The sequence below is a fragment of the Populus nigra genome, chromosome 16, assembly GCF_951802175.1.
Source record: "Populus nigra chromosome 16, ddPopNigr1.1, whole genome shotgun sequence".
Classification (NCBI taxonomy): domain Eukaryota; kingdom Viridiplantae; phylum Streptophyta; class Magnoliopsida; order Malpighiales; family Salicaceae; genus Populus; species Populus nigra.
This window is the reverse complement of record NC_084867.1, coordinates 7,309,574-7,332,579: the sequence shown is the minus strand read 5'-3', so window position 1 is coordinate 7,332,579 and position 23,006 is coordinate 7,309,574. Positions and strand designations below refer to the sequence as shown.

At 33.7% G+C, this 23,006-nt stretch overlaps 1 protein-coding gene across 3 annotated transcripts in view; it reads right to left on the bottom strand.

Annotated features, from left to right (window-relative positions):
• LOC133675911 (DExH-box ATP-dependent RNA helicase DExH14) overlaps positions 1-23,006 on the bottom strand; it is a 36,938-nt gene that overhangs the window by 2,892 nt on the left and 11,040 nt on the right. For 2 of the 3 annotated variants that reach the window (XM_062097464.1, XM_062097465.1), the window contains 25 exons: positions 22,160-22,309; positions 13,406-13,618; positions 12,966-13,121; positions 12,650-12,874; positions 12,459-12,560; positions 12,258-12,338; positions 12,081-12,161; positions 11,310-11,513; positions 11,114-11,230; positions 10,861-10,983; positions 10,457-10,546; positions 8,414-8,539; positions 8,249-8,311; positions 7,521-7,609; positions 5,931-6,021; positions 4,810-4,959; positions 4,537-4,728; positions 4,385-4,450; positions 3,500-3,655; positions 3,259-3,402; positions 1,517-1,584; positions 907-1,072; positions 766-828; positions 445-540; positions 176-343 (listed from right to left, as the gene is read on the bottom strand). In XM_062097464.1, the coding sequence (XP_061953448.1) occupies positions 176-343; positions 445-540; positions 766-828; positions 907-1,072; positions 1,517-1,584; positions 3,259-3,402; positions 3,500-3,655; positions 4,385-4,450; positions 4,537-4,728; positions 4,810-4,959; positions 5,931-6,021; positions 7,521-7,609; positions 8,249-8,311; positions 8,414-8,539; positions 10,457-10,546; positions 10,861-10,983; positions 11,114-11,230; positions 11,310-11,513; positions 12,081-12,161; positions 12,258-12,338; positions 12,459-12,560; positions 12,650-12,874; positions 12,966-13,121; positions 13,406-13,618; positions 22,160-22,309 (3,180 nt within the window). Of the gene's footprint in view, positions 1-175; positions 344-444; positions 541-765; positions 829-906; positions 1,086-1,516; positions 1,585-3,258; positions 3,403-3,499; positions 3,656-4,384; positions 4,451-4,536; positions 4,729-4,809; positions 4,960-5,930; positions 6,022-7,520; positions 7,610-8,248; positions 8,312-8,413; positions 8,540-10,456; positions 10,547-10,860; positions 10,984-11,113; positions 11,231-11,309; positions 11,514-12,080; positions 12,162-12,257; positions 12,339-12,458; positions 12,561-12,649; positions 12,875-12,965; positions 13,122-13,405; positions 13,619-22,159; positions 22,310-23,006 lie in introns of those variants that run through there. The other variant, XM_062097466.1, reaches the window with a different exon arrangement.

Here is a 23,006-nt window from a genome sequence, read left to right as displayed (position 1 = left end):
TAAGCTTAAATAAAATATATTTTATTTTTATACTTGAAACTTCCTAGATTTCAAAAATTTAGGATCTAATGGCAGATGTGCATGGCACATCTTGAAACCATCGATTTAGCTTCTCCATTGGCTTGTTAAATCCTTCATTTCTAGTAAAGATACTGGGTAAAAAGGAGAGAAATACCTGCATGACCATTTGCAAAAGATGCATGCAATTAACTGAGGCTGAAAGCCATCCACTGTTAGCACATATATCTATCATGGCCTGGATGATGCGAATACTTTGGTCCAACACTGATTTTAAATCAGTTACATAGTCACTGATTGGTAACTCTAACTGGGAAAAGTGCGCCTGGAAGCCAGAAACAAGGTGTTATTTTAATGGGAAAGTGGATTATTAAGAAAGAAAAAATCATTACAAAAACAGAGGTGGTATGCAATGGGAAATCTTACCTGAAATAATAGATTTGCTTTCACATGTGGGTCATCCAAGCCATTCTTATCCACCATATATCGAACTCTTCCAGACAACGCTTCATTGTAATTTTCCTGTAACAAAGGAATAATTTATGGTTTACCTCAAAAAATTATTCTCACCAAACAATAGCAAGTATCATATATACAATCATAACAGATACACTTCCTATGAATAGGTTGTTGCACAACATTAACTATCAAATGATAACTGGAAATGACAAATCATGGGACATCAATGAAGAGATGGTTGTCATTATAACAATATTATCTTGCTTCAATCTCTAAAGGGCCATGTACCTCGTTATGCCGCACAGGAAGTTCATCATATTCTGAAGCACCGGATAGGATATGCAAAAACATCTATGACAGAGGAAAAATTCTAAGATTAAGGACCCAAATTAAAGGGACGTCACATCAACAGTTTAGTAAAGTGCTTACTTCAAGAGATGTATCTGGCCCTATGTTTGACCCAAACATTGATACAGTCATGTAGCTAAGGTAATATTGTGATGCTATCGTACCCAACACCATGGACTCAACATTTTCCTCATCCATCTTTATACACCCACTGTCTTCCAGGTCTTCAAATGTAGTTTGCACTAATCTGCCAAAAATTCCTATTGATGTCACCGAAAGAAAATCACAAATTGTAACAGAACAGATCCCATGAAATGATGTGGTCCATTTAAAGGCCTGCTGATGTTATTATAATCAACATTATAAGCTCTTTTACAAAAAAAATTAATGAGAAGAAAGTAAGCACAAAATAAATAGACTAACTATTATTCACATTTATAATTCTTATTACAGAAACACCAATTCTTTATCGTTTAGCATTGACTTCTAAAATATGCTAATTTTTGAAATGCATATGCTATTGTTTGAAATGCACAAGTCATTAATCAAAATACCTTTCAAGTAGAACATCTTTTGAATTATAGGAATTGTGTCAGCTAACCGATCATGAATTTTAAAGTAAAACTTGAATCAATTTAGTGATTTAATCAAGCTGAAATACTCTTAAAAGAAACAACTAGGTCCTTATTACCTAGACAAATAAGAATTCAGAGTTTCAGCCTCCGCATTCTCTAACCCATAGTAGGCTGGATTAACCATCTGCAAGAGAGATTTATGACTTATCTTTTGCAGGTGAATAATAATAATAATAACAACAACAATAATAATGCTCAAAATATAATACATGGATACTAAAAACAAAATATGATATATAATTGATATTGTGGCTTCTACATAGGGAATATTGTCATGCTACAGAGTTAATCATTCCAGAGTGTCAAGTAAAAGAGTATTTTATTCATCATCATTCAGCAATGGAAAAGAAAAATAGAGAAACTCAAAGCCTTTCATTTCTTTACAAGTTTAGCACATTTTTATCAGGTATACATCTTAGTTCAACAGGTCTTATTTTAATTATGGCCACCAACAAAAGCTGGCAATTTATGTGCCCTGGATATTTGCCAGAGCACAGATAAAATACCCAAAACGCACAAACAAGAAGATTCTTATTTACATATTTTTATTTGATGACATTAAAAGAAAATCAATCATAGTTTACCTTCTGTTTTACTTATATTTATGATGTATTTTTTGTGATTTCATCACTATTTGATTCACTATCCTCTCCTTTATGATCACTGCAGAGGATAAAACTCTCCAAGGCCACGGGTTGAAAGTTAAACATGGTACTAATATTAATAAGTAGACTGTAACTTGAAATGGAGTTGTGGACACCTCAATATTAATAGTGCTACTAATGCATTAAATGTTTTATAATGTCACATTATACATTAATAGTGGTGTTTTATAAGGAAAAAAAAAACAACTTTGATTCATGACGTTATAGAGACAGTGCAGGCAAGCCTATGTGGTGACTAAACACCTGATGAACGCTATTTAATTCCTACAAGTTTGATTGACCACAAACCTTGTGGTCTCTATTAACTCCTAAATTTATTATATATATTGCCAACATTTAAAACCAGTTTCTATCCTTCCATTAATGCCATGTTGCTATTTGAGTCTCAGGCAAATCTGTCAATGCTAGCAATGCCAGGACTCCTGAAATGACAAAGACAACATGAAAACAGGCTCAAATTTTTTATAGGGCAAATTACTTTCAAGTCTTACAGTTTTAGTGAAAACAGGGTAATTTTTAAAACCAACACTATATTTCAAGTGGTGTATGCTTTTACTTGAAAACTTAAGAGTAAAAAAATAGTTATATTCGAGCACAAAACAAAATCTCAAGAACTAGGTTTTAGAAGCTAAGAGACTAAAGCTGAACCTCACTAAAACCTCACGGACTTAAAATAATTTTACCCAATTTTTACAGCACAGGTGAACAATAGGCTTAATTCAAACTCATTTTAATGAATATTGACCACGTAACTTGTTAAATAAGCCAACCATTTAGTCGTGTGATATCAATATTCCATCTATCTAATACTAATAATAATCTTTTCCGAGAAACACTACAAAACAAGATATTGAAAAATTTTAACACTTTAATCGCAATCTAGATAACAGAAACTGGTAAAATTTTACTTCCAAAAGCTAATAATAAGATTTCTACATGATGAGAGACTTCCACAGAAATTTTGCAGGTAGGAAAGACCACTGAGTTAAAGTTTTTTTATATATATACTTTTTGGACTATTAATAACCTGACTCGTAAATGAAGAGCTGGAGCTGAAAGATCATAATCTAGGAAGGCAAACTCTTATCGGAGTAAATATTTCCTCCTCATATTGAGAATCATCAAAATCATACCAATCTACGGAACAAGTAAGTCCATGTAAGATAATGCATTGCATCCTCTTTGTGGCAAATTGTGCCAGTCACTATCTCTGCATTGATGTGTTCGTGCAATTGCTCCCTCAGACTACTCTCAACTGGAAACGGTTCGTACAAAAACTGAAATTAAAGAACATCAGAGTTAAGCCCAGCTTCCAAAAAGAGTACAATTCAAATTACCATAAAACACATACAAATTACTAATGGTACTCGTAACCTTTTTATAGAAGCTCTTTTTGGGTTCATGAACAAGAATAACAGCTTTGCCATGTTGATCATACTGTGGACGGCCAGCACGACCCATCATTTGCAAGATATCTGTGATTGGAAAATCTACATATCTCTTTGCTTTTCCATCATAATATTCTGTTCCCTGGAAAAGAGATGCACATTTTTGAAATAAACATCCATAGTTTGCAAAGAAGGAACTTTCCCTGGAGAGTAGATATAGATATCCGAATTTGATAATTTAAAAGGCATTCAGGGAATCACAATAAACTGATTAGCAGTCAGAGGTTTATTATTTTGTCATAATTCTTCTCATCCTTTTCTTTTTCTTTTCCTATGACTTTCCATAAAACTACTTTTTACAGTTTGAGTTTGGATGTTGGATGCCAGCATCTTTTTGAAGTTTACACAATACACTACAGAGGGCAAAATGCCTCAACTTTGCTTTTGAACATGGCACACCATTAACAATCAAGCTTATAAAGATTTCTACACCATCACATGATCGATTCAGAAACCAAACAGAACAACAAACTCCACAAGTATTATTTCAGGTTTACATAATGAATGAGGCATGTATGGAAGTATTAATTTCAAGCCACTTAACAACTACTGGTAGAGTTGTGGTGTCTGCTGAAGAGCAAAACGAGCTTGAAATGTTAATGACCCCGAAGCATAAGAAATATTATGACAGATAAATCAAAGGCCAGATAAAATCTTGCCAAATTTACATTTGTGCCAGCATGAGTAATCCAAGTACAGTAATGGTGCAGAGCACGAAAATGGTAAAAAAATCTTCACAAACTAGTGGTGAAGTTCCAATGAAATCTGTAATAATATAACATAAGAGTATATATGCATATTTATGTCTCACCTTGATAATAACTAGATGGGCTGGAAGATTTACACCCCATGCCAATGTACTAGTACATACCAATACCTGTGAATCAAAAGTCTCATTTTCTGTTTGGAGTATGTGCTTACTGGGTATGGAAAAAAAAAATAGATCATTCAGGTGATAGAAACCTGGATCTTGTTATTTGCAAAAAGTTCCTCAACCAGAGATCTATCTCTTTCATTCAGACCTGCATGGTGCAGCCCAATCCCAAACTGTAAGGTGTGCCTGAGGTTCTGATCAGTGACCTGAGAGAGAACCATCTGCAGCACTTCTTCTGTCATACTGAGGAACTGCCTAGGATGTTCATCTGAAGCTGCAAACTACATAACATAAAAACACAAAGTTTAAAATGTATTGTAATAGGACTACTCAACATGCCATGATGTGATGATGCACTTCACCTGAATAAGGTCAAGAGCAGTGAGCCTTGTCTGGCGACGAGATGAAACAAATATGATAACTGGTTTTGTCGGTGAATGGGTGCATATTGCAGCATAGGCAGGTTTATTCATGCTATTCATCCTTGGGCAGTAATACTTTCCAGGATATCCCTGTCCATAAAAAGCAACTACTTGTCAAATGCAAAATCACTTCCATATCAACAAAAAGATCTACATATGGTTGAACAATAATTTCTACAATTACAAGTCTTATGGACCAAAGGTTAGTAAATTTTAGGTAATCTCAGCAAAAACATCCTGATCTAAGAAGTGCAACGAAAGCAATACCAATTTTTCAGATATGTAATATATACACAAAGACCAACTCTAAAACACAGGGTGTACAAAGTGGGCAGCAACAAAAAGCAAAATACAAAGAACAATAAATAAGCAGGCAAAGGTCCAATACCGAAACCTAATGCATCTACCAGAAAAAATAACTCTGGCATAGAAGATTATTAAACCTTATATTGATCTCCAACACTGAGTGGCTACAATACATCTCAGCCAACAATCTAAACTTTACAGCATACCAGGTTGTGTGCTTGCCCACATAATATGATTGTTGCCTCTTCCCGACACCCCTTCCAACTTTTAACACAGCATTTTGTCTGTAAAGTGTGGTTTTGCTTCCAATAGGATGTGCCTAAAACAATGTGTGAAAAGTTGAGGAAGAGGCAACAATCTTGTTATGTGGAGAAGCACACCACCTGATATGCTGTATAGTTTATATTGTTGGCTAAGATGTACTCTAAAGCCACTAGGGGTTGGAGATCAATATAGGATTTTATGATTTCCTATTGAAGCAACACTACAGTTTATGGACAAAAATTAGGGCTACAGTTCCTATCACAAGCATCACAACCAATTCATTACAAAACTGACTATGATAATCAAAAGCTTTGATGACAAAATATTTTTAGCTACCATACAATCGAAAGATGACTGGAGATTGAAAAGGCCCATTTCTTGCATAATCTTCTCTTTCTAATGAAACACTCTTCTTCAAACAAAAGAGAAAAGAAAAGGACATTATTTCAGTTGCAAGATAAATTTCCATGAAAAATACAGCATCTACTTGCCTGGATATGCACTTCAAGAGGCACAGGTCTCACACTTGGCTTGAAATTGAAGAGCCCGATTTCACCAACACCCAACCAATCAGCCAAATCACTAAATAAATAAAGATCATAAGACAAGAATTACAATAAAAAAAGTTGTCATTAGCATCTTAAATGCACCAAAACCATGGAAGAAAAGGCTACTAAAGCACTGACAATTAGCATTTGTGGAATAGACATCATAGTAGCAATAGAGCAATACAGCTATGTGGTCTTTTTTTCTTTGGAAAACTCAACTAATGACATAATCAATGTGATACAGCTGAGTACACAAGTATCAGAAATTTTAGTAACAAAAAAAAAATAGCAAAACTTTAATGCAGGAACTTCTCAAACTAGTTCCTTCCTATTCCGAAAGTAGATTGATTTGACTAGCATAATGTTTTCATAACCATCCTCAATTCACTTTCAAAACAATAATATAAGATTATGTAAAACTCCTCTTATCCCATTTCCTCCTGTATATGGCACTGTAAATCTTATTTTTTTTCTTATTCTCAGTTAACTTCAATTGCAATTGTATCATGGAAGACACGTTTACATTGTGACTTTAGTCTATTTTTCTGTCAAAAAGGAAAAAAGAAATTGTCTATCCATGAGCAATGCATGAGAAATGTTTTTTGAAATTATATTACATAAATATTATGCTATAGTAGTTTAAATTTATTTCATCTTTAGTCCGAAAGAAATGAAATTTTATATTAAATTAGGAAACAATAGGATGGACTTTTGATCAAATTACATATACGATGGCTTGTACTTCTTAAAAGAGGCGATATTAATAGCATGGAACTCAAATCAGTTAAGCCTCAACACTAAACTATTCTATAAATTGTATAAGCAGGACTACACATCTCTTGATGTCAAATGGTCAATTTCTCATGCCGTTTGGCCTAATTTTTTTTAATGTTCTTGAAGAATTAAATTTAAAAGATAGATTACAAATAAAAGAGTAAAAGCAATTACAGATGAAAGGACATTGGCAGAAGTAGAGATGATAATAAATAAATAAATAACTAATAAGTACAAGATTAAAACATATTAAAAAGATTAAAAACCTTAAGAAAATTTCAGAATTGACAACATTTGATGCAGAAAATAATTAGAAGAAAAACTTGAGATATTAGAAACCATGTAAGATGAAGGAATAACCACGCAGACACATGAAGAGTGGAGAAAGAGTATTCATTTTAATTTGGTACTGCATGAATAATATTTGGCATTAGTAATATCCATTGGCATAACTGGTGAATTTCATCACATTTCAATATCAATTCTAATGAACATGTTAACAAATTCTTTGAAGATTTTGAGAAAAGGAGGTAAAGGATTATGAAAGGGTATCATTGTTGAGGTTTAATGAATTGATGAAAAAAGACAAGATATTAGTGGGAAAGTAAGATATTTAAACATCAACCCAACATTTTGGACCATTAACAGTAAACAAAAATAGTAGTCTTTATTATAAGACCTCATGCATCTATCAAAGAATAAATCATTGGCAACAATTGGTAAGACTTCGGTGCTTGAGATTGAATCAGATGCACACACCTTGCATTTGCCAAAGCAGTTGAAAGACCTACAAAACGCACCGCACGCTCTGTTTGTGATGATATGTATCTCATCCTAGAAACAATAACCTGGAAGCAAAAAGTTCAATGTTGTCAAAGGAACAGCAAACAATTTATAGACCAATGAAATAAAATGTAATATCGAGTTGGCTCTAAGCATTTAAACAATTCAATGCCAAGACCTCTTTTTTCAATACTCCCCTCAACTAACCGAATAAATTAACAAATTTTGGCAAAAAAACTTCACTTTGAAACCACTTCGAAAGCTGTCACACCAAGGAATTGTCAAAACAACTCAGTTGATCATCAATGGCCTTCTGATTAGAATGCAAGCCCATGATAAGATTAAAGTACAATCATGAGAAAAAGAAGTTGCCTAAATCTATCATCCCCTATAAAATTCTGTTGGAACTCGAACCCAAACCCAAACTATCTGCTATCAGTTTGAGCCACCGCTTAACATATGAATTAATCCCAAGTAAAAGAAGAATTAGAACAATTTTTTGAAAAATTAGTAACTTGACAGAAAACAAGGAGAAGTGCAAAAATAAAATAAAATGCTACATAAAACATATGAATAAAATCCAAAAAAAAAAACTAATCTCGTTCATCAATAGATAACCCTGAAATAATAAATGAGAAGACAAATTCTGAGGTTCTATTACAATAAATGCTCAGGAACAAGAAACAGAAATTTGCCATTAATACCTCAAGGATAGGTCCACGATCAGCTCCCAGTAAATGAATCTCATCTAAGATCACAAGTCCAACCTATCAATGAAATTGAAGCAAATGTCTAATGAGGTAAATAATAATTGAATGAGAAACAACAATTTCATTCAAAAGTAGCAACCAAATATAACAGAAATGCACCTTCGTTACATAGCCTCTACTATGCCAATTACGACTGATGCCATCCCACTTCTCAGGAGTGGATATAATGATATCAGCTGACAAGAGAGCCATCAAATCAGGAGTATAATCTCCAGTCATTTCAACCTGATGAAAAACATAATCTTAATTCCATAAGCATAGTTAATGTCTAGCAGACACTCACACGCACACAAATAAACAAACACTTGCAGTTACTAGCTTACATGTATACTTGTTTTAAAATAATCTATCTCCAAGACTTGATCACAAAACAAATAAAATATTATATTATTGTAGTTGTAAAATAGAAAATTTTATGTTAGGTTTTCTATAAATTTGATAGTATTAGTTAACACCTATAAATTAGAAGTCACTCATAGAAAATTTTATATTAGGTTTTCTATAAATTTGATAGTATTAGTTAACCCCTATAAATTAGAAGTCACTCCTAATTAGGAAATATGATTTGATTTGGCTCCTGATTTCATGTCTTGTATTATTCTTTAAATAGGAACCTTGTACAAACTATTTTGATTCAAGTCAATATAATGATTTCCAGAGTAATTTGTTTTCATAATATCTGAGCAAGGATTTGATCACCGACTATCTTGTTATTCATCAAATGGTATTCCTAGTGTTTCCTTGGCTCATATAGATAGTCATCCTTGTGCCTTATCTTCTTGTTCAAATTTTGCTTCTTAGATCATTGATTCAAGTCTATCCGATTAAATGACTAGTCATTCCCATCCTAATGAGAAAATAAAAATTACAAATGGTAGTTTCTCACCTATTGCAAGAAAAGGGTTAATAACAATTTCTAAGAGTATAAATCTTAAATTTGTCTTCCATGTTCTTAAACTTGCTTGCAATCTTATGTCCATGAGTAAACTAACCAAAGATTGTCACCGTCGTGTTATTTTTTTTTATTCTATCTGTATATTTTACGATCGGAGCTCGGAGAAGATGATTGATATGGCTAGGATGAATGATAGGCTTCACTACTTTAATGACAACTTCTTCGGCAATAAAAAAAAATTGGAGGCTTTAGTAGTATAAGTTCAATGTCTGGTAATGAACAAATAATGCTTTGACATCTTAGACTTAGACATCCTAGTCTTCTCTATCTTAAACATTTATTTTTTGAGTTTTTTTAAAATTTGAATTGTTTATCTTTTCAATGTGAAAGTTGTCATTTATCAAATATTTATCGTGCTACATATCCTTCAAAATCCTATCGTGCTTCAGAACCATTTTATTTAATTCATAGTCATGGGGTCCTTCAAAGATCACTATTGTATCTTAAAAAAATGGTTTTACATTCATAGATGATCACACAATATTATGTTCAATGTAAAACTATCTTTTCATGCTACACGAACACAATTTGATTTGCGAATAAGAGTTTTTTGTTGCATAGTCTTTTTCACATACAAACAAATTCCAATCTAAACTTAATCCTAGAATTGAAAAATGTGTTTTCATTGGATATGCCCCAAACAAAAGAGGGTACAAATGTTACAATTTGACTACTTGATCAGCTAGCAGGCCATGGAAGATATCTTTAAGCTAGCTTGAAAGGGAGTGTTGTAAAATAGAAAATTCTATATTAGGTTGTCTATAAATTTGGTAGTATTAGTCAACTCCTATAAATTAAGGATATATGATTTGATTTAATTTCTGATTTCTATTCTCCTTTAAATAGAAACCTTGTACAGACTATTTTGATTCACATCTCCAGAAAATAGTCTTTAATTTCTTTAAAATTTATTTTGAAGAAAATAAAATTTTAATATTTTAAATAACTTAATAGTATCAATACACCATTATGTCACTTATAATTACATGTTATAGAGATCATTTAGGAAAATATTTGAGTTTGTGCATAGTATTAGTATATTAACATGTCTCTTATTAAGTCACCTACGCTAAGGATATTTTTCCCAAGGACAAATTATTTTGAATATAATAGCGAGTGAAGAATTTTTGTGGCTTCATGCTTTGATATATAGTATATTCATAAAGCAAGTGAATAAATGTTCTCACCATCTGTTTCCCAAGCTGAGAGACAAGATGCTTTCTCCAATCATTCATTCTTTCTCGAACAATAGCCTTCAGAGGTGCTATGTAAATAACCTGCATTTAGAGAAATAACTAAACATACTGCATTCCAGGGTAAAAAACACTTAAAAAATCTTCCAAATAATGGATTAATTGGTATAACAAGAAACCTATTGTTATTTTCAGAGCATAATTAAATCCAACAAGGACCTTAGTCTCTTGTTCTTTATCAAAATATTGGTCATAGTGGTTTGTGCTTCCAGAACATACCAAAAAGCAACGCACATTTAGCTGCAAACAGCCCTTGTCCTCTTAGTTTTGCATTTTTCTCAATAACTTGTGTTTGCACATAATGTCTTTTGCATTGCAAAAATTGTGAAAAATAGTACCTTCATGTCAGGCTGTGTATTAAAGAGGCGAAGCATAGCAAGTTCAGCAGCTATTGTTTTCCCACTTCCAGTGGGAGCTCCTAACAGAACATTATTGTCAGAGTGATACAGAATATGAAAGATCTGCAACTCACAAACAAAAGCATCAACTCACAACTGCAGAATACTTTTCATAAGGTCAAAAGTGATGAACAGTTTAAAATAGCTAAAACCATGAAATAAACTGACAAAAATTATATATAATGGACTACACCTGTGTTTGTATAGGATTGAAATGAGAAAAGCTGTACAAGGCTTCATAAGTGTTGTTCCCAAGTGAAGTTACAGGAAGCGGTTTCAAATCTAGAAGTTCTGTATGTGAAGTACGAGCCTGGACAGACAGAATTTGGTAAGAGAAGAAAATTGCCATAAAGAAATGTTCAAACGATCATCTAATGTACAATGAGTACCTCTGGTAGCGCGAGATTATGGAAAGATATAGTGTAGAAAGATTCAGCATGCAACCAAGAATCAGAAACAGCACGAATGTAATATTGTGGGGGATGTGGTTCAAAAATTGGCACAGTGAAGGATAGCTTGTGAGGTTCCCCACGAATCATCCGCTTTGTCAGAGTTAAAAGCTCAGAATGATAGATGTGGTCATTCTCAGAATCCTGTTTGAATAGTTAATTAGGCCTCAGTTACATATGAAAAAAAACTGTGCATCTCATTAGAGACAATGTCAAAGTTGCACTCATTAGAAACAATGTCAAAGTTAAAAAAGACTAGTCAAATCATGACCTCTCAACACAGGAAATTGCAATGCATACCCAGTAAAGGAGAACTTCTGTAAGTCCAAAATTTAAATCAATCATCATGTGATAGTGCAGTCATGAGCTCAATAAGTGAGTGCAACAAGCCTGTTTACCAACATTTTCTACACCCAATCTTGCAATTACAAGAGAATAAAACGCCCCAAGTAATATTTCTCTATGGAGAAATTACCAATAGAATTTTAATTTTTAAAAAAAATTGATTAGAAACTAAGTTGCCAAATAAATATTTGAGATGGCATAGTTACTGAAATTTAGAGTTAAAAGGTTTTACACTTCCAGTTCAAAATGCATATTAGTAGACAAGAATTTATCCTTAAAGCCCCTTCCAGTTTTAGAGTGAAGCAAATCATCAAAATTTTATCCTCTAACTACATAGGAATCACATTGAGAGATATACAACAACACCTCAACAAGAATCCACCAACGTTGAGCAGCACCATGGAAACGATCTTTCCATATGAATTCTGGAATTATGAGCAAATCCAGCTGCATATTGAAATTAAGCATCATAATGATGTATCCATATTGATCGAATGGAATCTATAATGCTGGAGATATATGGAAGCAATTGACTATAATTACCTTCAATACTGTTCTGGTGATTGGACTTACAGTTGCTGATAACTGGATCCTTGGGAAATATCCCAAATATTGCTTAACCAACTTCCAGTGTTCACCAATCCCCAAAAAATAACAAAATAATAATAAATTATATAATTAAAGTCAGTATTATTCCTGCCAACACAAAACAATATAGAACATCACTCCATACAAAAAGATTACCCTTCCTCCAGGAGCATAACGAATAAGTGTTCCAATATCCTTTTCTTCCATCTCTTGCAGATGATCTAAGTCAGATCCTCGTTCCTCTAGCTTCCGCAATATCTGGACCAGGTACAAAGTGATGTCAAACAACGGTCACCACAGGTGCATTTTGGGGATAAAAAACGTAAATCAAAGTTCATTAGGCAAACTTCTGCTGAAAGATCCTTGTCAAATTGTCTAAGTGGATGTTGATGAGGCCAGATTTGGCGATCTACAGCCTTGCAGTATTCCAACATGAATAAAGACATCTCACTCCAGCCTCTGCGCAAACAAATCTCAAACAATGCCCGCATGATACGAGCCAAGCTTGCACTGATATATGAAGCATCAGAAACCAGTGAAAAGGTATCAATCGAGCCACGAGATATGTACAACTGCAAGTTGACATAAACAAAACAAGAGTCAGATAGAATAGTTTCTTAAACTATGGTAGGGACAATTAATTACACAAGAAAAGCTAAAAACCTGAATAAGAATTGAAATTTTCCCATGCTTGTTTGAAGGACCGCCCCTAACTTCTAAAGGGCATGATGAACGCAACAACATCTCCAGCTCATTTTGCTCCTCTTCTCGAACAACAATATTCTCAAATTCAGAAGAATGGGCAACCATGTCAATAACCTACCACAGGAGCAAAGCAACATAAAGGTTGTTAAATAAGATGATGGAAAGGGAAAGGCAAATAGTAATTAGAGATCAGAGATTAGAGAGATGGTATAACAGTCCAGTGCAACTGAAAATACTGACTTAACATATAATCACTAAATAACTCATTACTAGGAAACCTTGTGCACTAAAAATTCTGACAGCTTTTTTTCACAAAACTCAAGAGAAAATAAAAAAGAACCATAACATTTTGTAAACTGATGTTACACATAGTGAAAACATGGATAGTAAAAAATAACCTCGCTATCATTCATGTGGCGCCTCAACAATTCATTGTAAGTTTCAACGCTAGAATATTGTATATAAAAGTGGCTTGCAATGCGACCAAGCTCTGTGCAGTAAAAATTGCCACTTTTCTCATCAAATCGCATCATTTTAGCTTTGTCAAGTGCACGTGCAGCATCTGTTACAAGAGCTCTCTGCTTTAAACTCAACGAAGGGTCTTCAATGACCTAAAAGCACATAAGGATTCTTCACATAAGTGTCATGTGGAAAACAAAGTATAACAAGGACATCTTTTTAGATTCAAGACCATTCAAGTTCATGCTCTATCAAGGACATGGAAGTAAAACAAACAAATAAACTTACATGCATGCATGAGTCCATGCATACATTAATGCAAAAGTTCAGTTTGAGCAAAGTCTCATAGTAGACAAGAGAATCAAATCATGAGGTTACAGTAGTGATTGAACATTAGGGAACTATCACAAGCAAATTCATAATATTTGTGGCTATCGTGAGTGTGAAATATTAGCAATTTCTAGCAATATTGTCTTTAATGCCAAATTTCTCAATCATTTCAGTAGAAAGGGATGATGCTTATGCTCTCAACCTAATTAAGAAGGATCATAATTTCAAACAATTGTAACAAGTATCACAAAGTGTTTTTGGTACCACATAAACTTGAAGATCCAAACAATATTTTGTAAAAGCATTGAGAATTTAACCTTATATCTTCAAATCAAGAGATGAATCTTGATTTTTTAATCAAAATGTGCATGACTGTGGTTTGAATTGCAATTCAATCTTATGCAAGATCTTCAATTACAGCACCTAACTACTAAGTTTTACAAGCAATAAAAGAAATGATAGGTTAGGAAATGGAAAATTGGCTTTAGGTGGGTATTGTGGTGTCTTTAGCTTACAGTTATGGTTTGGGCGAGTAACAACAATGAACTAAGGATCTAGTAAGCTAAAAGGGAGAAAACAAACCTAGCATCACCCTAGGGCTCCTACAAATCTGAAGTGGGGAAAGTTCTTCAATATTCTTGGCATAATAATGTTTATTGCATTATTTTATTAATGGTTAAGATTTTTAGGTTTTGAGGGGTTTAAGAAGAGTTCAAAATGCAGTTTGGTAAATCAAGCATAACTTTTAATCCGACTATTGGATCGAGCTAAAATTTTAATAGAAAATTCTGAAGGATCTTTTTCCTATCTTCAAATTTCAAAATGATCAAAGATCAGAAAAGCACTCAAATAAGGCTTGGAATTTACTATGCAGGATTGTCTTTATTTACTTTGTTGTAATTGGATTCTTTTTTTCTAATTTTAATTTAATTATTATTTTACTATTTAGAAATCTTAATACTAGATGGATTCTATTAGTTAGGTAAGTTTTAATTAGTAATTACTTTTTATAAAGAATTTTAGTTTTAACTAGGAATCCTTTCCTATAAAGGATTTTAGGTCTAATTAATATAAATAGAAATATTTAGTTTATTTTGAGATTCAAACTATTCAGAATTTCTAATAAAATACTAGAGTTTTCTCTAGATTTCTTTACAGCTTAGGTTAGTAACATTGAAAACTGTAACTTTTATCCACGTTATACGCCACATCAAAATCACTCCTAAGAATTTTAAGGCATCACACCTAAGATAAGATGCATCACACATCTAAACGGCTGAAATCTTAATTTAGTTTCACTAAAAACCATCCTCTCAAGTGGGATTACAAAAAATATAATTTGGCTACTAAAGTGGTGCCTATGAGGTGCACAGCAAGTGCTAGTTGGCAGGTCACTTCCATAATGCTAAAGAAGTTGACTAATCTACTTCCTATAATTATAAGATTACCCCTAACAAAACAAAAATTACAAAGCTGCCCCTGGCAATTAGAACACCTAAAATATGTTGTGTTATCTATTAATGAGTCTAGATTAGCTCCAATTAGGATGAAGGCAAATCGAAAAACTTGTATGATTCGATTTCCCTCTTGTTCTATAAACTTTCTAGATGTTATTTGCACCATCTATCCCTATCTTGAGAAAACTTGACTCTAGAGAGTTAAATGACTTGTATCGTCCATAAAATCATGGTCTAGGCATTGAAACTCCACATCGAAAATCAAGTAGATTCAAATAATAGTTTGTTCTTCCATTTCACCAAAAACTTTTGGTCGTAACATATACGAGTTGAAACAATACTATTGTCCACAGTGTGTTCAATTTCTTCTTGAATTATAGGAACTGGGGTTGGAGTGTTGGAGCATCTATGGAAGAAGTATCTATATGTCCTAGGTAAAGAGTGAGGTCTTCAATGTTGAAGATGTTACTCGCACCAATATCTTTAGGTAGGTCCAAAACAGAAGCATTAGAGCTAATCTTCTGTAAAATCTTATAAGGGCCCATATTCGTATATTGAAGCTTCTTGTATTTGCTAGTTGGAAAGCCTCTTAGCCAAATGTGCACCATAACTTGATCTCCAGCTTCAAATTTAGCATGTCGACAATGCAAATCCACTCAGTTATTGTACCCCTTATTGCTTGAAGCAATTTTTAAATGTACATCAGCATGTATGCCAAGAATATGCTCCACAAATGAATTTTCTTCAGCACTAGTACCGGCTGAAACAGGTAATGGTACCAAGTCAATTGGCTTTCTTGGCTGTAAACCCAATACAACTTCAAATGTGCTACAGCCAAAGTGCGATTAATGAATCTATTGTATTTGAATTTTGCAATAGGTAGCATCAAGTCCCTCCCATATAGTTATTCTGTGACCTCAGTTTGTCCATCTAAAAAAGAAAGGCAGCTAAGAATTTCAATTGTGTTTATACTAATCGCCATAAGGTTCTCCAAAAGTAGCTTGTAAACTTTTTGTCTGAGATAGTAGTTAGAGAAAGCCCATGAAGTCTGACCACTTCTTAGAAGAACAATTTTGCAGCATGAACCGCATCAGTTGTTTAAAGAATATGTTTGTTTTTTTGGTTCAACCTGTTGTTCAAAGTGTTTCACCTGAAAAAACATCAAATTGATACTTTTTTTGGTGTTTTGATATGCCAATATCAAAAAAAATTAAAAAATATCAAAAAAATATCAAAAACATGAAATAATTTCATTTTAATATATTTTCAATTGAAAAGCATTTTGCACAGCTTTACCAAACACACACTTGGAATAAGAGATGAAATGTGTCATTTTTTAGAAGTGATCGATGAGTACAAAATAAGAGTCATGCCTTTGAATTGTTCTTGGCAATCCAAGAACAAAGTCCATGCTTAGATCTTGCCAAAAGCTTATGTGAAATAGAAAAAGGCATGTAAAGACCAATATTCTTCTCTTCCTTTTAGCCAATTGGCAAGTTTGGCATTGGATTGCCAGCTTGGCAGCATCATGCTTTACGCTTGGTCCGCAAAACCTCTCTTCAACCATTGTTATTGTTTTGTTACTCCCAAAAAAAAACTCTATTATGCAATTCTCATATATCTTGATCTCAAACAAAAGTATTGTTCTCAAACATAAATATGCTAGATTGGTGGCACGCACTACATCCCAGGTCAGGCAAATGTTTTCTCAACATAAAAAAAACAATGCCTAGGCCACGCTAGTATTTTTAGAGAAGCAAGAAAAATCCAAGACTCGGCCATTAACTTGATTGGATTCCATAAATTCGGTTAATTTAATAACATAATTATAAAAACAAATAGGCAACAACAGCAAATAAACCGAAATTAAAAAAAAATATTGACTCAAAAAAATAACGCTTGACAATATTACAAAAATATATCCTCAATACTTTTAAATAGTCCCTCGATGATCACATTTGATAAAGAAGCAAAAATTAAAAGAAAAGGTGATTACAAAATAGACATTAACCTCCGAGCAGAATGAATGTTAGAGGAAAAAATTGATAAAAAAAATCAAATTAAAAAAAGGACAAAAAAAACAAATCCAAGTCCATGCAAGTCAGGCTACCAAATTCGTGACGTGGTCGTGAGACCTGGATATCCCGCTAAAAAAAATTTGAATAAAATTATGAAACTTAATTCTCAAACAATCCAATGTTGAACAGCAAAATTGGAATAAAAATATCAATTTTAGGAAAAAAGCAATGACAAAAAAAATACTTGAATCAACCCAAACTAACCCGCAAAACTCATGACCCAGGAAAGGAGATTAGTGTAATCCCATATAAAGAAAACTGAAAAAAATGACGAAGCTCAATCCTCAACCAACCAAATGTTGAATGATGAAATTTTAAAAAAAAATATCAACTTTAAAAAATGAGCTAAAAAGGACCGAAATCAATTTGGGCTAATCATTGAAACTCGGACCCAATCATAAGGTCATGACTAACTCAATAGAGGTCCAACTCAAAAAAATCACGAAGCTAAATTCTCAATCAACTGGAAAAAAAATCAAAAAATAATCTAAAAAACAAATATCAATTAAAAAATAACCAAATTTGATAAAATAAAAGGAAACCAAATGTTAAGAGATGAAATTGAAAAAAATCAATTAAAGATAAAAAAAAAATAAAAAGCAATCAAAAGAATAAAGATTAAATTTGATATAAAAAATAAATAAAACCAAACGCTGCGAGCTGAAATTGAAAAAAAAAATCAATAAAAAAAAATTCAAAAGAAAACAAATAACAATAAAAATAATGAAGACCAAATTTAATACAAAAAAAATAACAAGACTCCTTTTAATTTTGGCGACCTAACTCGAATCCCGAGAAGAGAGAGAAGAGGGAAAAGAAGAAACCAAGGTCGTCAAAGCCCCTTAACTGACACACACTGAACAACCCGGGATAGCACGGTGTGCCGCTTCCATACCACTGCTAAAGCCAGCATTTGGCTGCTTATAGAATAGTTTTGGAGTGAATTTATATACTTGTTCATATAGTGAGACATGTCTCATCTATCCCACTGTCTCCATCTCTGTCTCTTTTTATCTCAAACGCTACCTTAACAAAATGTCCATCTTGGAGAGAGAAGTCTTTGCATTCCTGCTCATGTCTCAGTATATATAGTGTTGAAATCCTTGCATCTAGAGTACTCATTCTTCAAATGCTCAAAGCCCACAGCCTTCATTGCCATAATGGTAACCAAAAATAACACTCAACTAAGAGCATCAACATTTTTATTTTCAGTTCTAGCCTTCTATTTGATTAAAAAGGTATAGGCTTGTAGAAATTCAACCCATTTTTCATGTCTTAGGTTCAACTTTCTTTCGTTATTGATGTCCTCGAGAGCCTTATGGTCAAAATTGAGAACAAACTCCTTGTGAATGAGATAATATGACCAATAGGGTAACATTTGCACCATTGCATCAAATTTTGTCGTCGGTGGAGTATTTTTGTTTGACATTGTATAGCTTTTCACTAAATTTATTGAATGACCTTCTTGAGAAAGTACACCACCAATTCCATGGGAAGCATCACAAGAAACTTTAAATACTCTAGAGAAATCAAGCAGCTTTAAAATTGGAACCTTATCATTTTTGTTTTGACTTCTTCAAAGGTTTTTGAAGTTGTCTTTATCAAAACAAAGTTTCCTTTCTTCATGCAAACAGTTATTGGAGCCATTATAGTGCTGAAATTTTGAACAAACCCTTATAAAATGTTGTTAGCCCATGAAAACTCCTCGCCTAATGTAAAGTAGTAGGGATAGGATAGTCAAAAATAGCTTTAACCTCCTCTGGATTTGCTTGTCAACACAATGAAACCTAAAAATACAGCTCTCGGGAGCTCATGAAGGAGCCCTTCTTCATGTTGATAAAAATTTCTTGTTGTAAAACTTTCATTACTTTTTGGAGGTGGAAAAGGTGATCCTCTTTAGACTTGTTATAAACCAATATAGCATCAAAGTAAACAACTAGAAATTTGCTAAGAAAAGGGTGAATTACCTTTGTCATCACTCACATGAAGGTGCTTGGTGCATTGCATGAGCTAAAAGGCATGACCAACCACTCATATAAGCCATCCTTTGTCTTAAATAGTGTTTTCCACTCATCCCAAGGGCTTACATATATATGACAATAACCGCTGTTAAGATCTAGCTTAGAAAATATGGTAGCTCCACTCATCATGTCATCAAACCTTGGGATTGTAAAGCAGTATTTGATAGTTATATTATTGATTGCATGACCATCTACACACATACATAAATTGAATTGGTGCCTTCATTTAGCTTGCTAGGCCCTCTTGATTTCAGTGCTCATATGATGAAGAGTGATTTTCCTTACCATTGCAATTGAAATGGTAAGTGTTCTCTCCTCCACAGTGAGACAGAGAACGATCATAAAGTCATTGGTGACCCAAGAGTATGTGTGTGACATTCATAGGAACTATAACACCAAATAGAATCCTTATACTAATCATAAGATTTAGAAACCAAACACTCGGTTACTAGTATAATGGTGTTATCAATCCATGCTACTTGATATGGTTGTGGATGGGGTTTTGCGGGAAGTTATACTCTTCCCACAGTAGGGGCAGAAACAACATTCATACAACTTCCCCCATCAATGACCAGCTTGTGTAACTCTTTCCTTAACATTTGAAAAATTGCAGTTGTTCTCCAATCTTCCTTTCCATGTTTATGAGCACCTTTCCATGTTTATGAGCAGCTAGTATACATCTCACTACCATAGTAAGATAAGTATCTACATCCAAATCAGCTAAATCATCATCATTATACACCAAGTCTTCTCTATTTTCTTCTCCCTCAACAGCTTGATTCAGCTCTTCATGCTCCCCTCCAATATGCAAGTTGGCTTTAGTGGAACATTGATATCCCATATGGCCCTCACCTCCACACTTGAAATAAGCGTCTTGATCATTGGGCTTCTTAGGTGCTTCTATCAATGGCCTCTTCCCTCTAGGATCATAAGGCTGATTAGAAGTTGTAGGATTTGTCCGAAAAGTTTGTCAATTATCTTTCACCCTTGGCATTATTGAATCCCTTGGTTAAGGCTGCAATTTCCTGGTAATTGGCACTTTCAAGTATTCTTCCATGTCTAGTGCCACTTGAAATGCATGTTATGCCATATAGTGGTTGTTGAAGTAGTTCTCTTCTCCAGTCAGCCCTTCAACCTTGTCAATGTGAGACGAGAATCTTCAATAATTTGACTCTGCGTCTTCAGTTCATCAAATTTCTGCATATACACTGCAACTGAAATGCTGCCTTGTTTTGAATTGACAAGTTGTTTGTAATTCTTGTCATGGAATCAGAAGATAAGTACTTTTCTTGAAGTTTTGCCTTCATTTCTTGCCAAGTGCCAATTGGTGGCTACCCTAGATATCACCTTCAATACCAGTCCACCACACTTTTGCTAAGCCTACTAACTTCATCTTAGCAAAGCTTAAACACGCCTCTCATCAGATATCATACCAATCAAAATACTCCTCAATTGCAGATAACCAATTAGAGAAGGTTGTAGTGTCAAGTCTACCATCAAAATCTGTAAAATTCAACTCTCACCCTTCTTTGTGATGTCTCCAGCCATATCTTGAGGCTCATAATGTCCCTTTCAAGAAACTCCCTAGCTCGATCCAAGAGGGGAACTTGGGGCCTTCGTATAAGTCTTTCTTCCCTCACTTCTCCCCTGGGAACTTGATTATCTAGCTAACCTTATATACAAAGTCTATGGAACTCTTATCTTCTTCAGATTTAATTTATTTATACCAGTAGCTCAAGATTCTTAATTAGCTAAAAATTGTGGTGAATAAAAGATACACCAGCGCTTGAGTTTTGTTTGTCTGTGGTGCTGATATGCAAAAGAAACTCTTAGACACAGGTAAAATAATTTATGTTAGTCTCATTGATGATTCAATTGGGAACTACAACTAAGGACTGGTGCGACCAATTTCAGGAACCCATTTAGCATATCTAGGGAATTAGGATTATTGTAGAAGCACAGAACTTATTAGGCCACAAAAGTCTATGATAGTAATTTGCTAGCATATCCCATATGCTTTCGCATGAGCCAGACCTGATGATGTAGACAAGAAAACAAGCTGATTTCTTGTATTTCTGTGTGGTTAATGTAGACAAGGGAATATCTATAAATTCCAGATTAGGTGGAAATTTTCGGGGCCTAGGCTTTTATTTTATGTTTTCTTCTCTTATTAATCCTTAATTAAGTAGATTTTTATTGGGAATAATATGTAACACGATAGTAGTTCTGAAAAAGATCTTATAAGAAGTCAAGCCAGTATGTTTCCTATTTAAGAGTCTAAGTTCTTGTTGGATTAGGAATCCAAACTACATAAAGCTTTAAGAGGTTGTTGAGTCTATAAATACCAATGCTTGTATGCTTTGTTTTCAGAAAAGGCTTTTATGAATAAGATTTCCAGCCATATGCTTTTGATTGTGTGATGCAATCTTCTCTTTGGTGTAAAACACTGTTCAAGCTTAACACTATAATCAGTACCAGAACAGCCCATTAATATGTCCTGCATCCCCTGGGAGGTCTCATTGATTATCCTAAAGGCAATAATGGGTCAATATCACAATTGTTCATTAAAAATTCTATTGAAGCCCAACCAGTGACCACCCTTAAAAGTGAGTTTGAGAAAGTGCTCTCAAGACAATCAAGTTGCAACATGGATAATTACTTCAAGGGCAATGAAAATGCATCCTAAAATATCAAGTAAATCGTTAAAGATACCCAATTCCAACATGTTGAACCATGTGAACATTGTTTGTAGAGATCTGATAGTGCCAGTTGGGTAGATGTAGAACTTAATAAAATAGATGACATACCTCATCCCACCCGATACCATATGCCAGAGGATTCTGCCTCATCCTGATAAAAAGATATGTGTAACCAAGCCATGCACAAGCTTCCTTGACATTGGTAACAGTACCCAATGCCACCTCAGCATTTAAATTATCTTTTAAAGAGCTAATAAACTGCAAACACAAAGGAAAAATCACAACCAATATGTGAACCAGCCATTTAACTACATAGAATCAGTGCAAAAATGGAATATATTTCAATGCACAATCAGAATATAAGATATTTTAAGCAACCATCACCACACAGAAAACCATATAGCAAAACCCAACATAAACCATTTGCATTATCTAGACAGAACTTGTGAACTCAATAGATTTCCATCATGGCTTCAACAACAGATGGTCAGACCATCCAACTCTGCAGCAAATTAAGGATATAATATTTCCGTGCAAATTGCCAAATTATGAGGTTACCTTTTTTCCCGCATGCTTCATGCATACCCAGGATTTACCCAGCATACTGATTAAGAGGTTTAATTTATTTAGGTGGATAAGTTTGCAACCAGAACCGTTTGTAATGATTGCAAATATAGTGGCTTTACTGTTAGTGTAACTATCATCTAGTATTAAATACCTGAACCATATTCATTAACAGAGTCACTACAATCTACTAGAAACCGAGATATGAAAATCTTCATCACAATTCAACAAATGTAATATCAGATCAAATAGCGTAGATGCATACAGAACACAACTTCATTTTGCAGACAAGCTACACATAAAATCTTGTAGCAGACATGAGAGAATAGACTCCAAACAAGTAAAACATAGTCCATATTTTGTATTAAGCTGTTCAATAATCTGTGTTGTT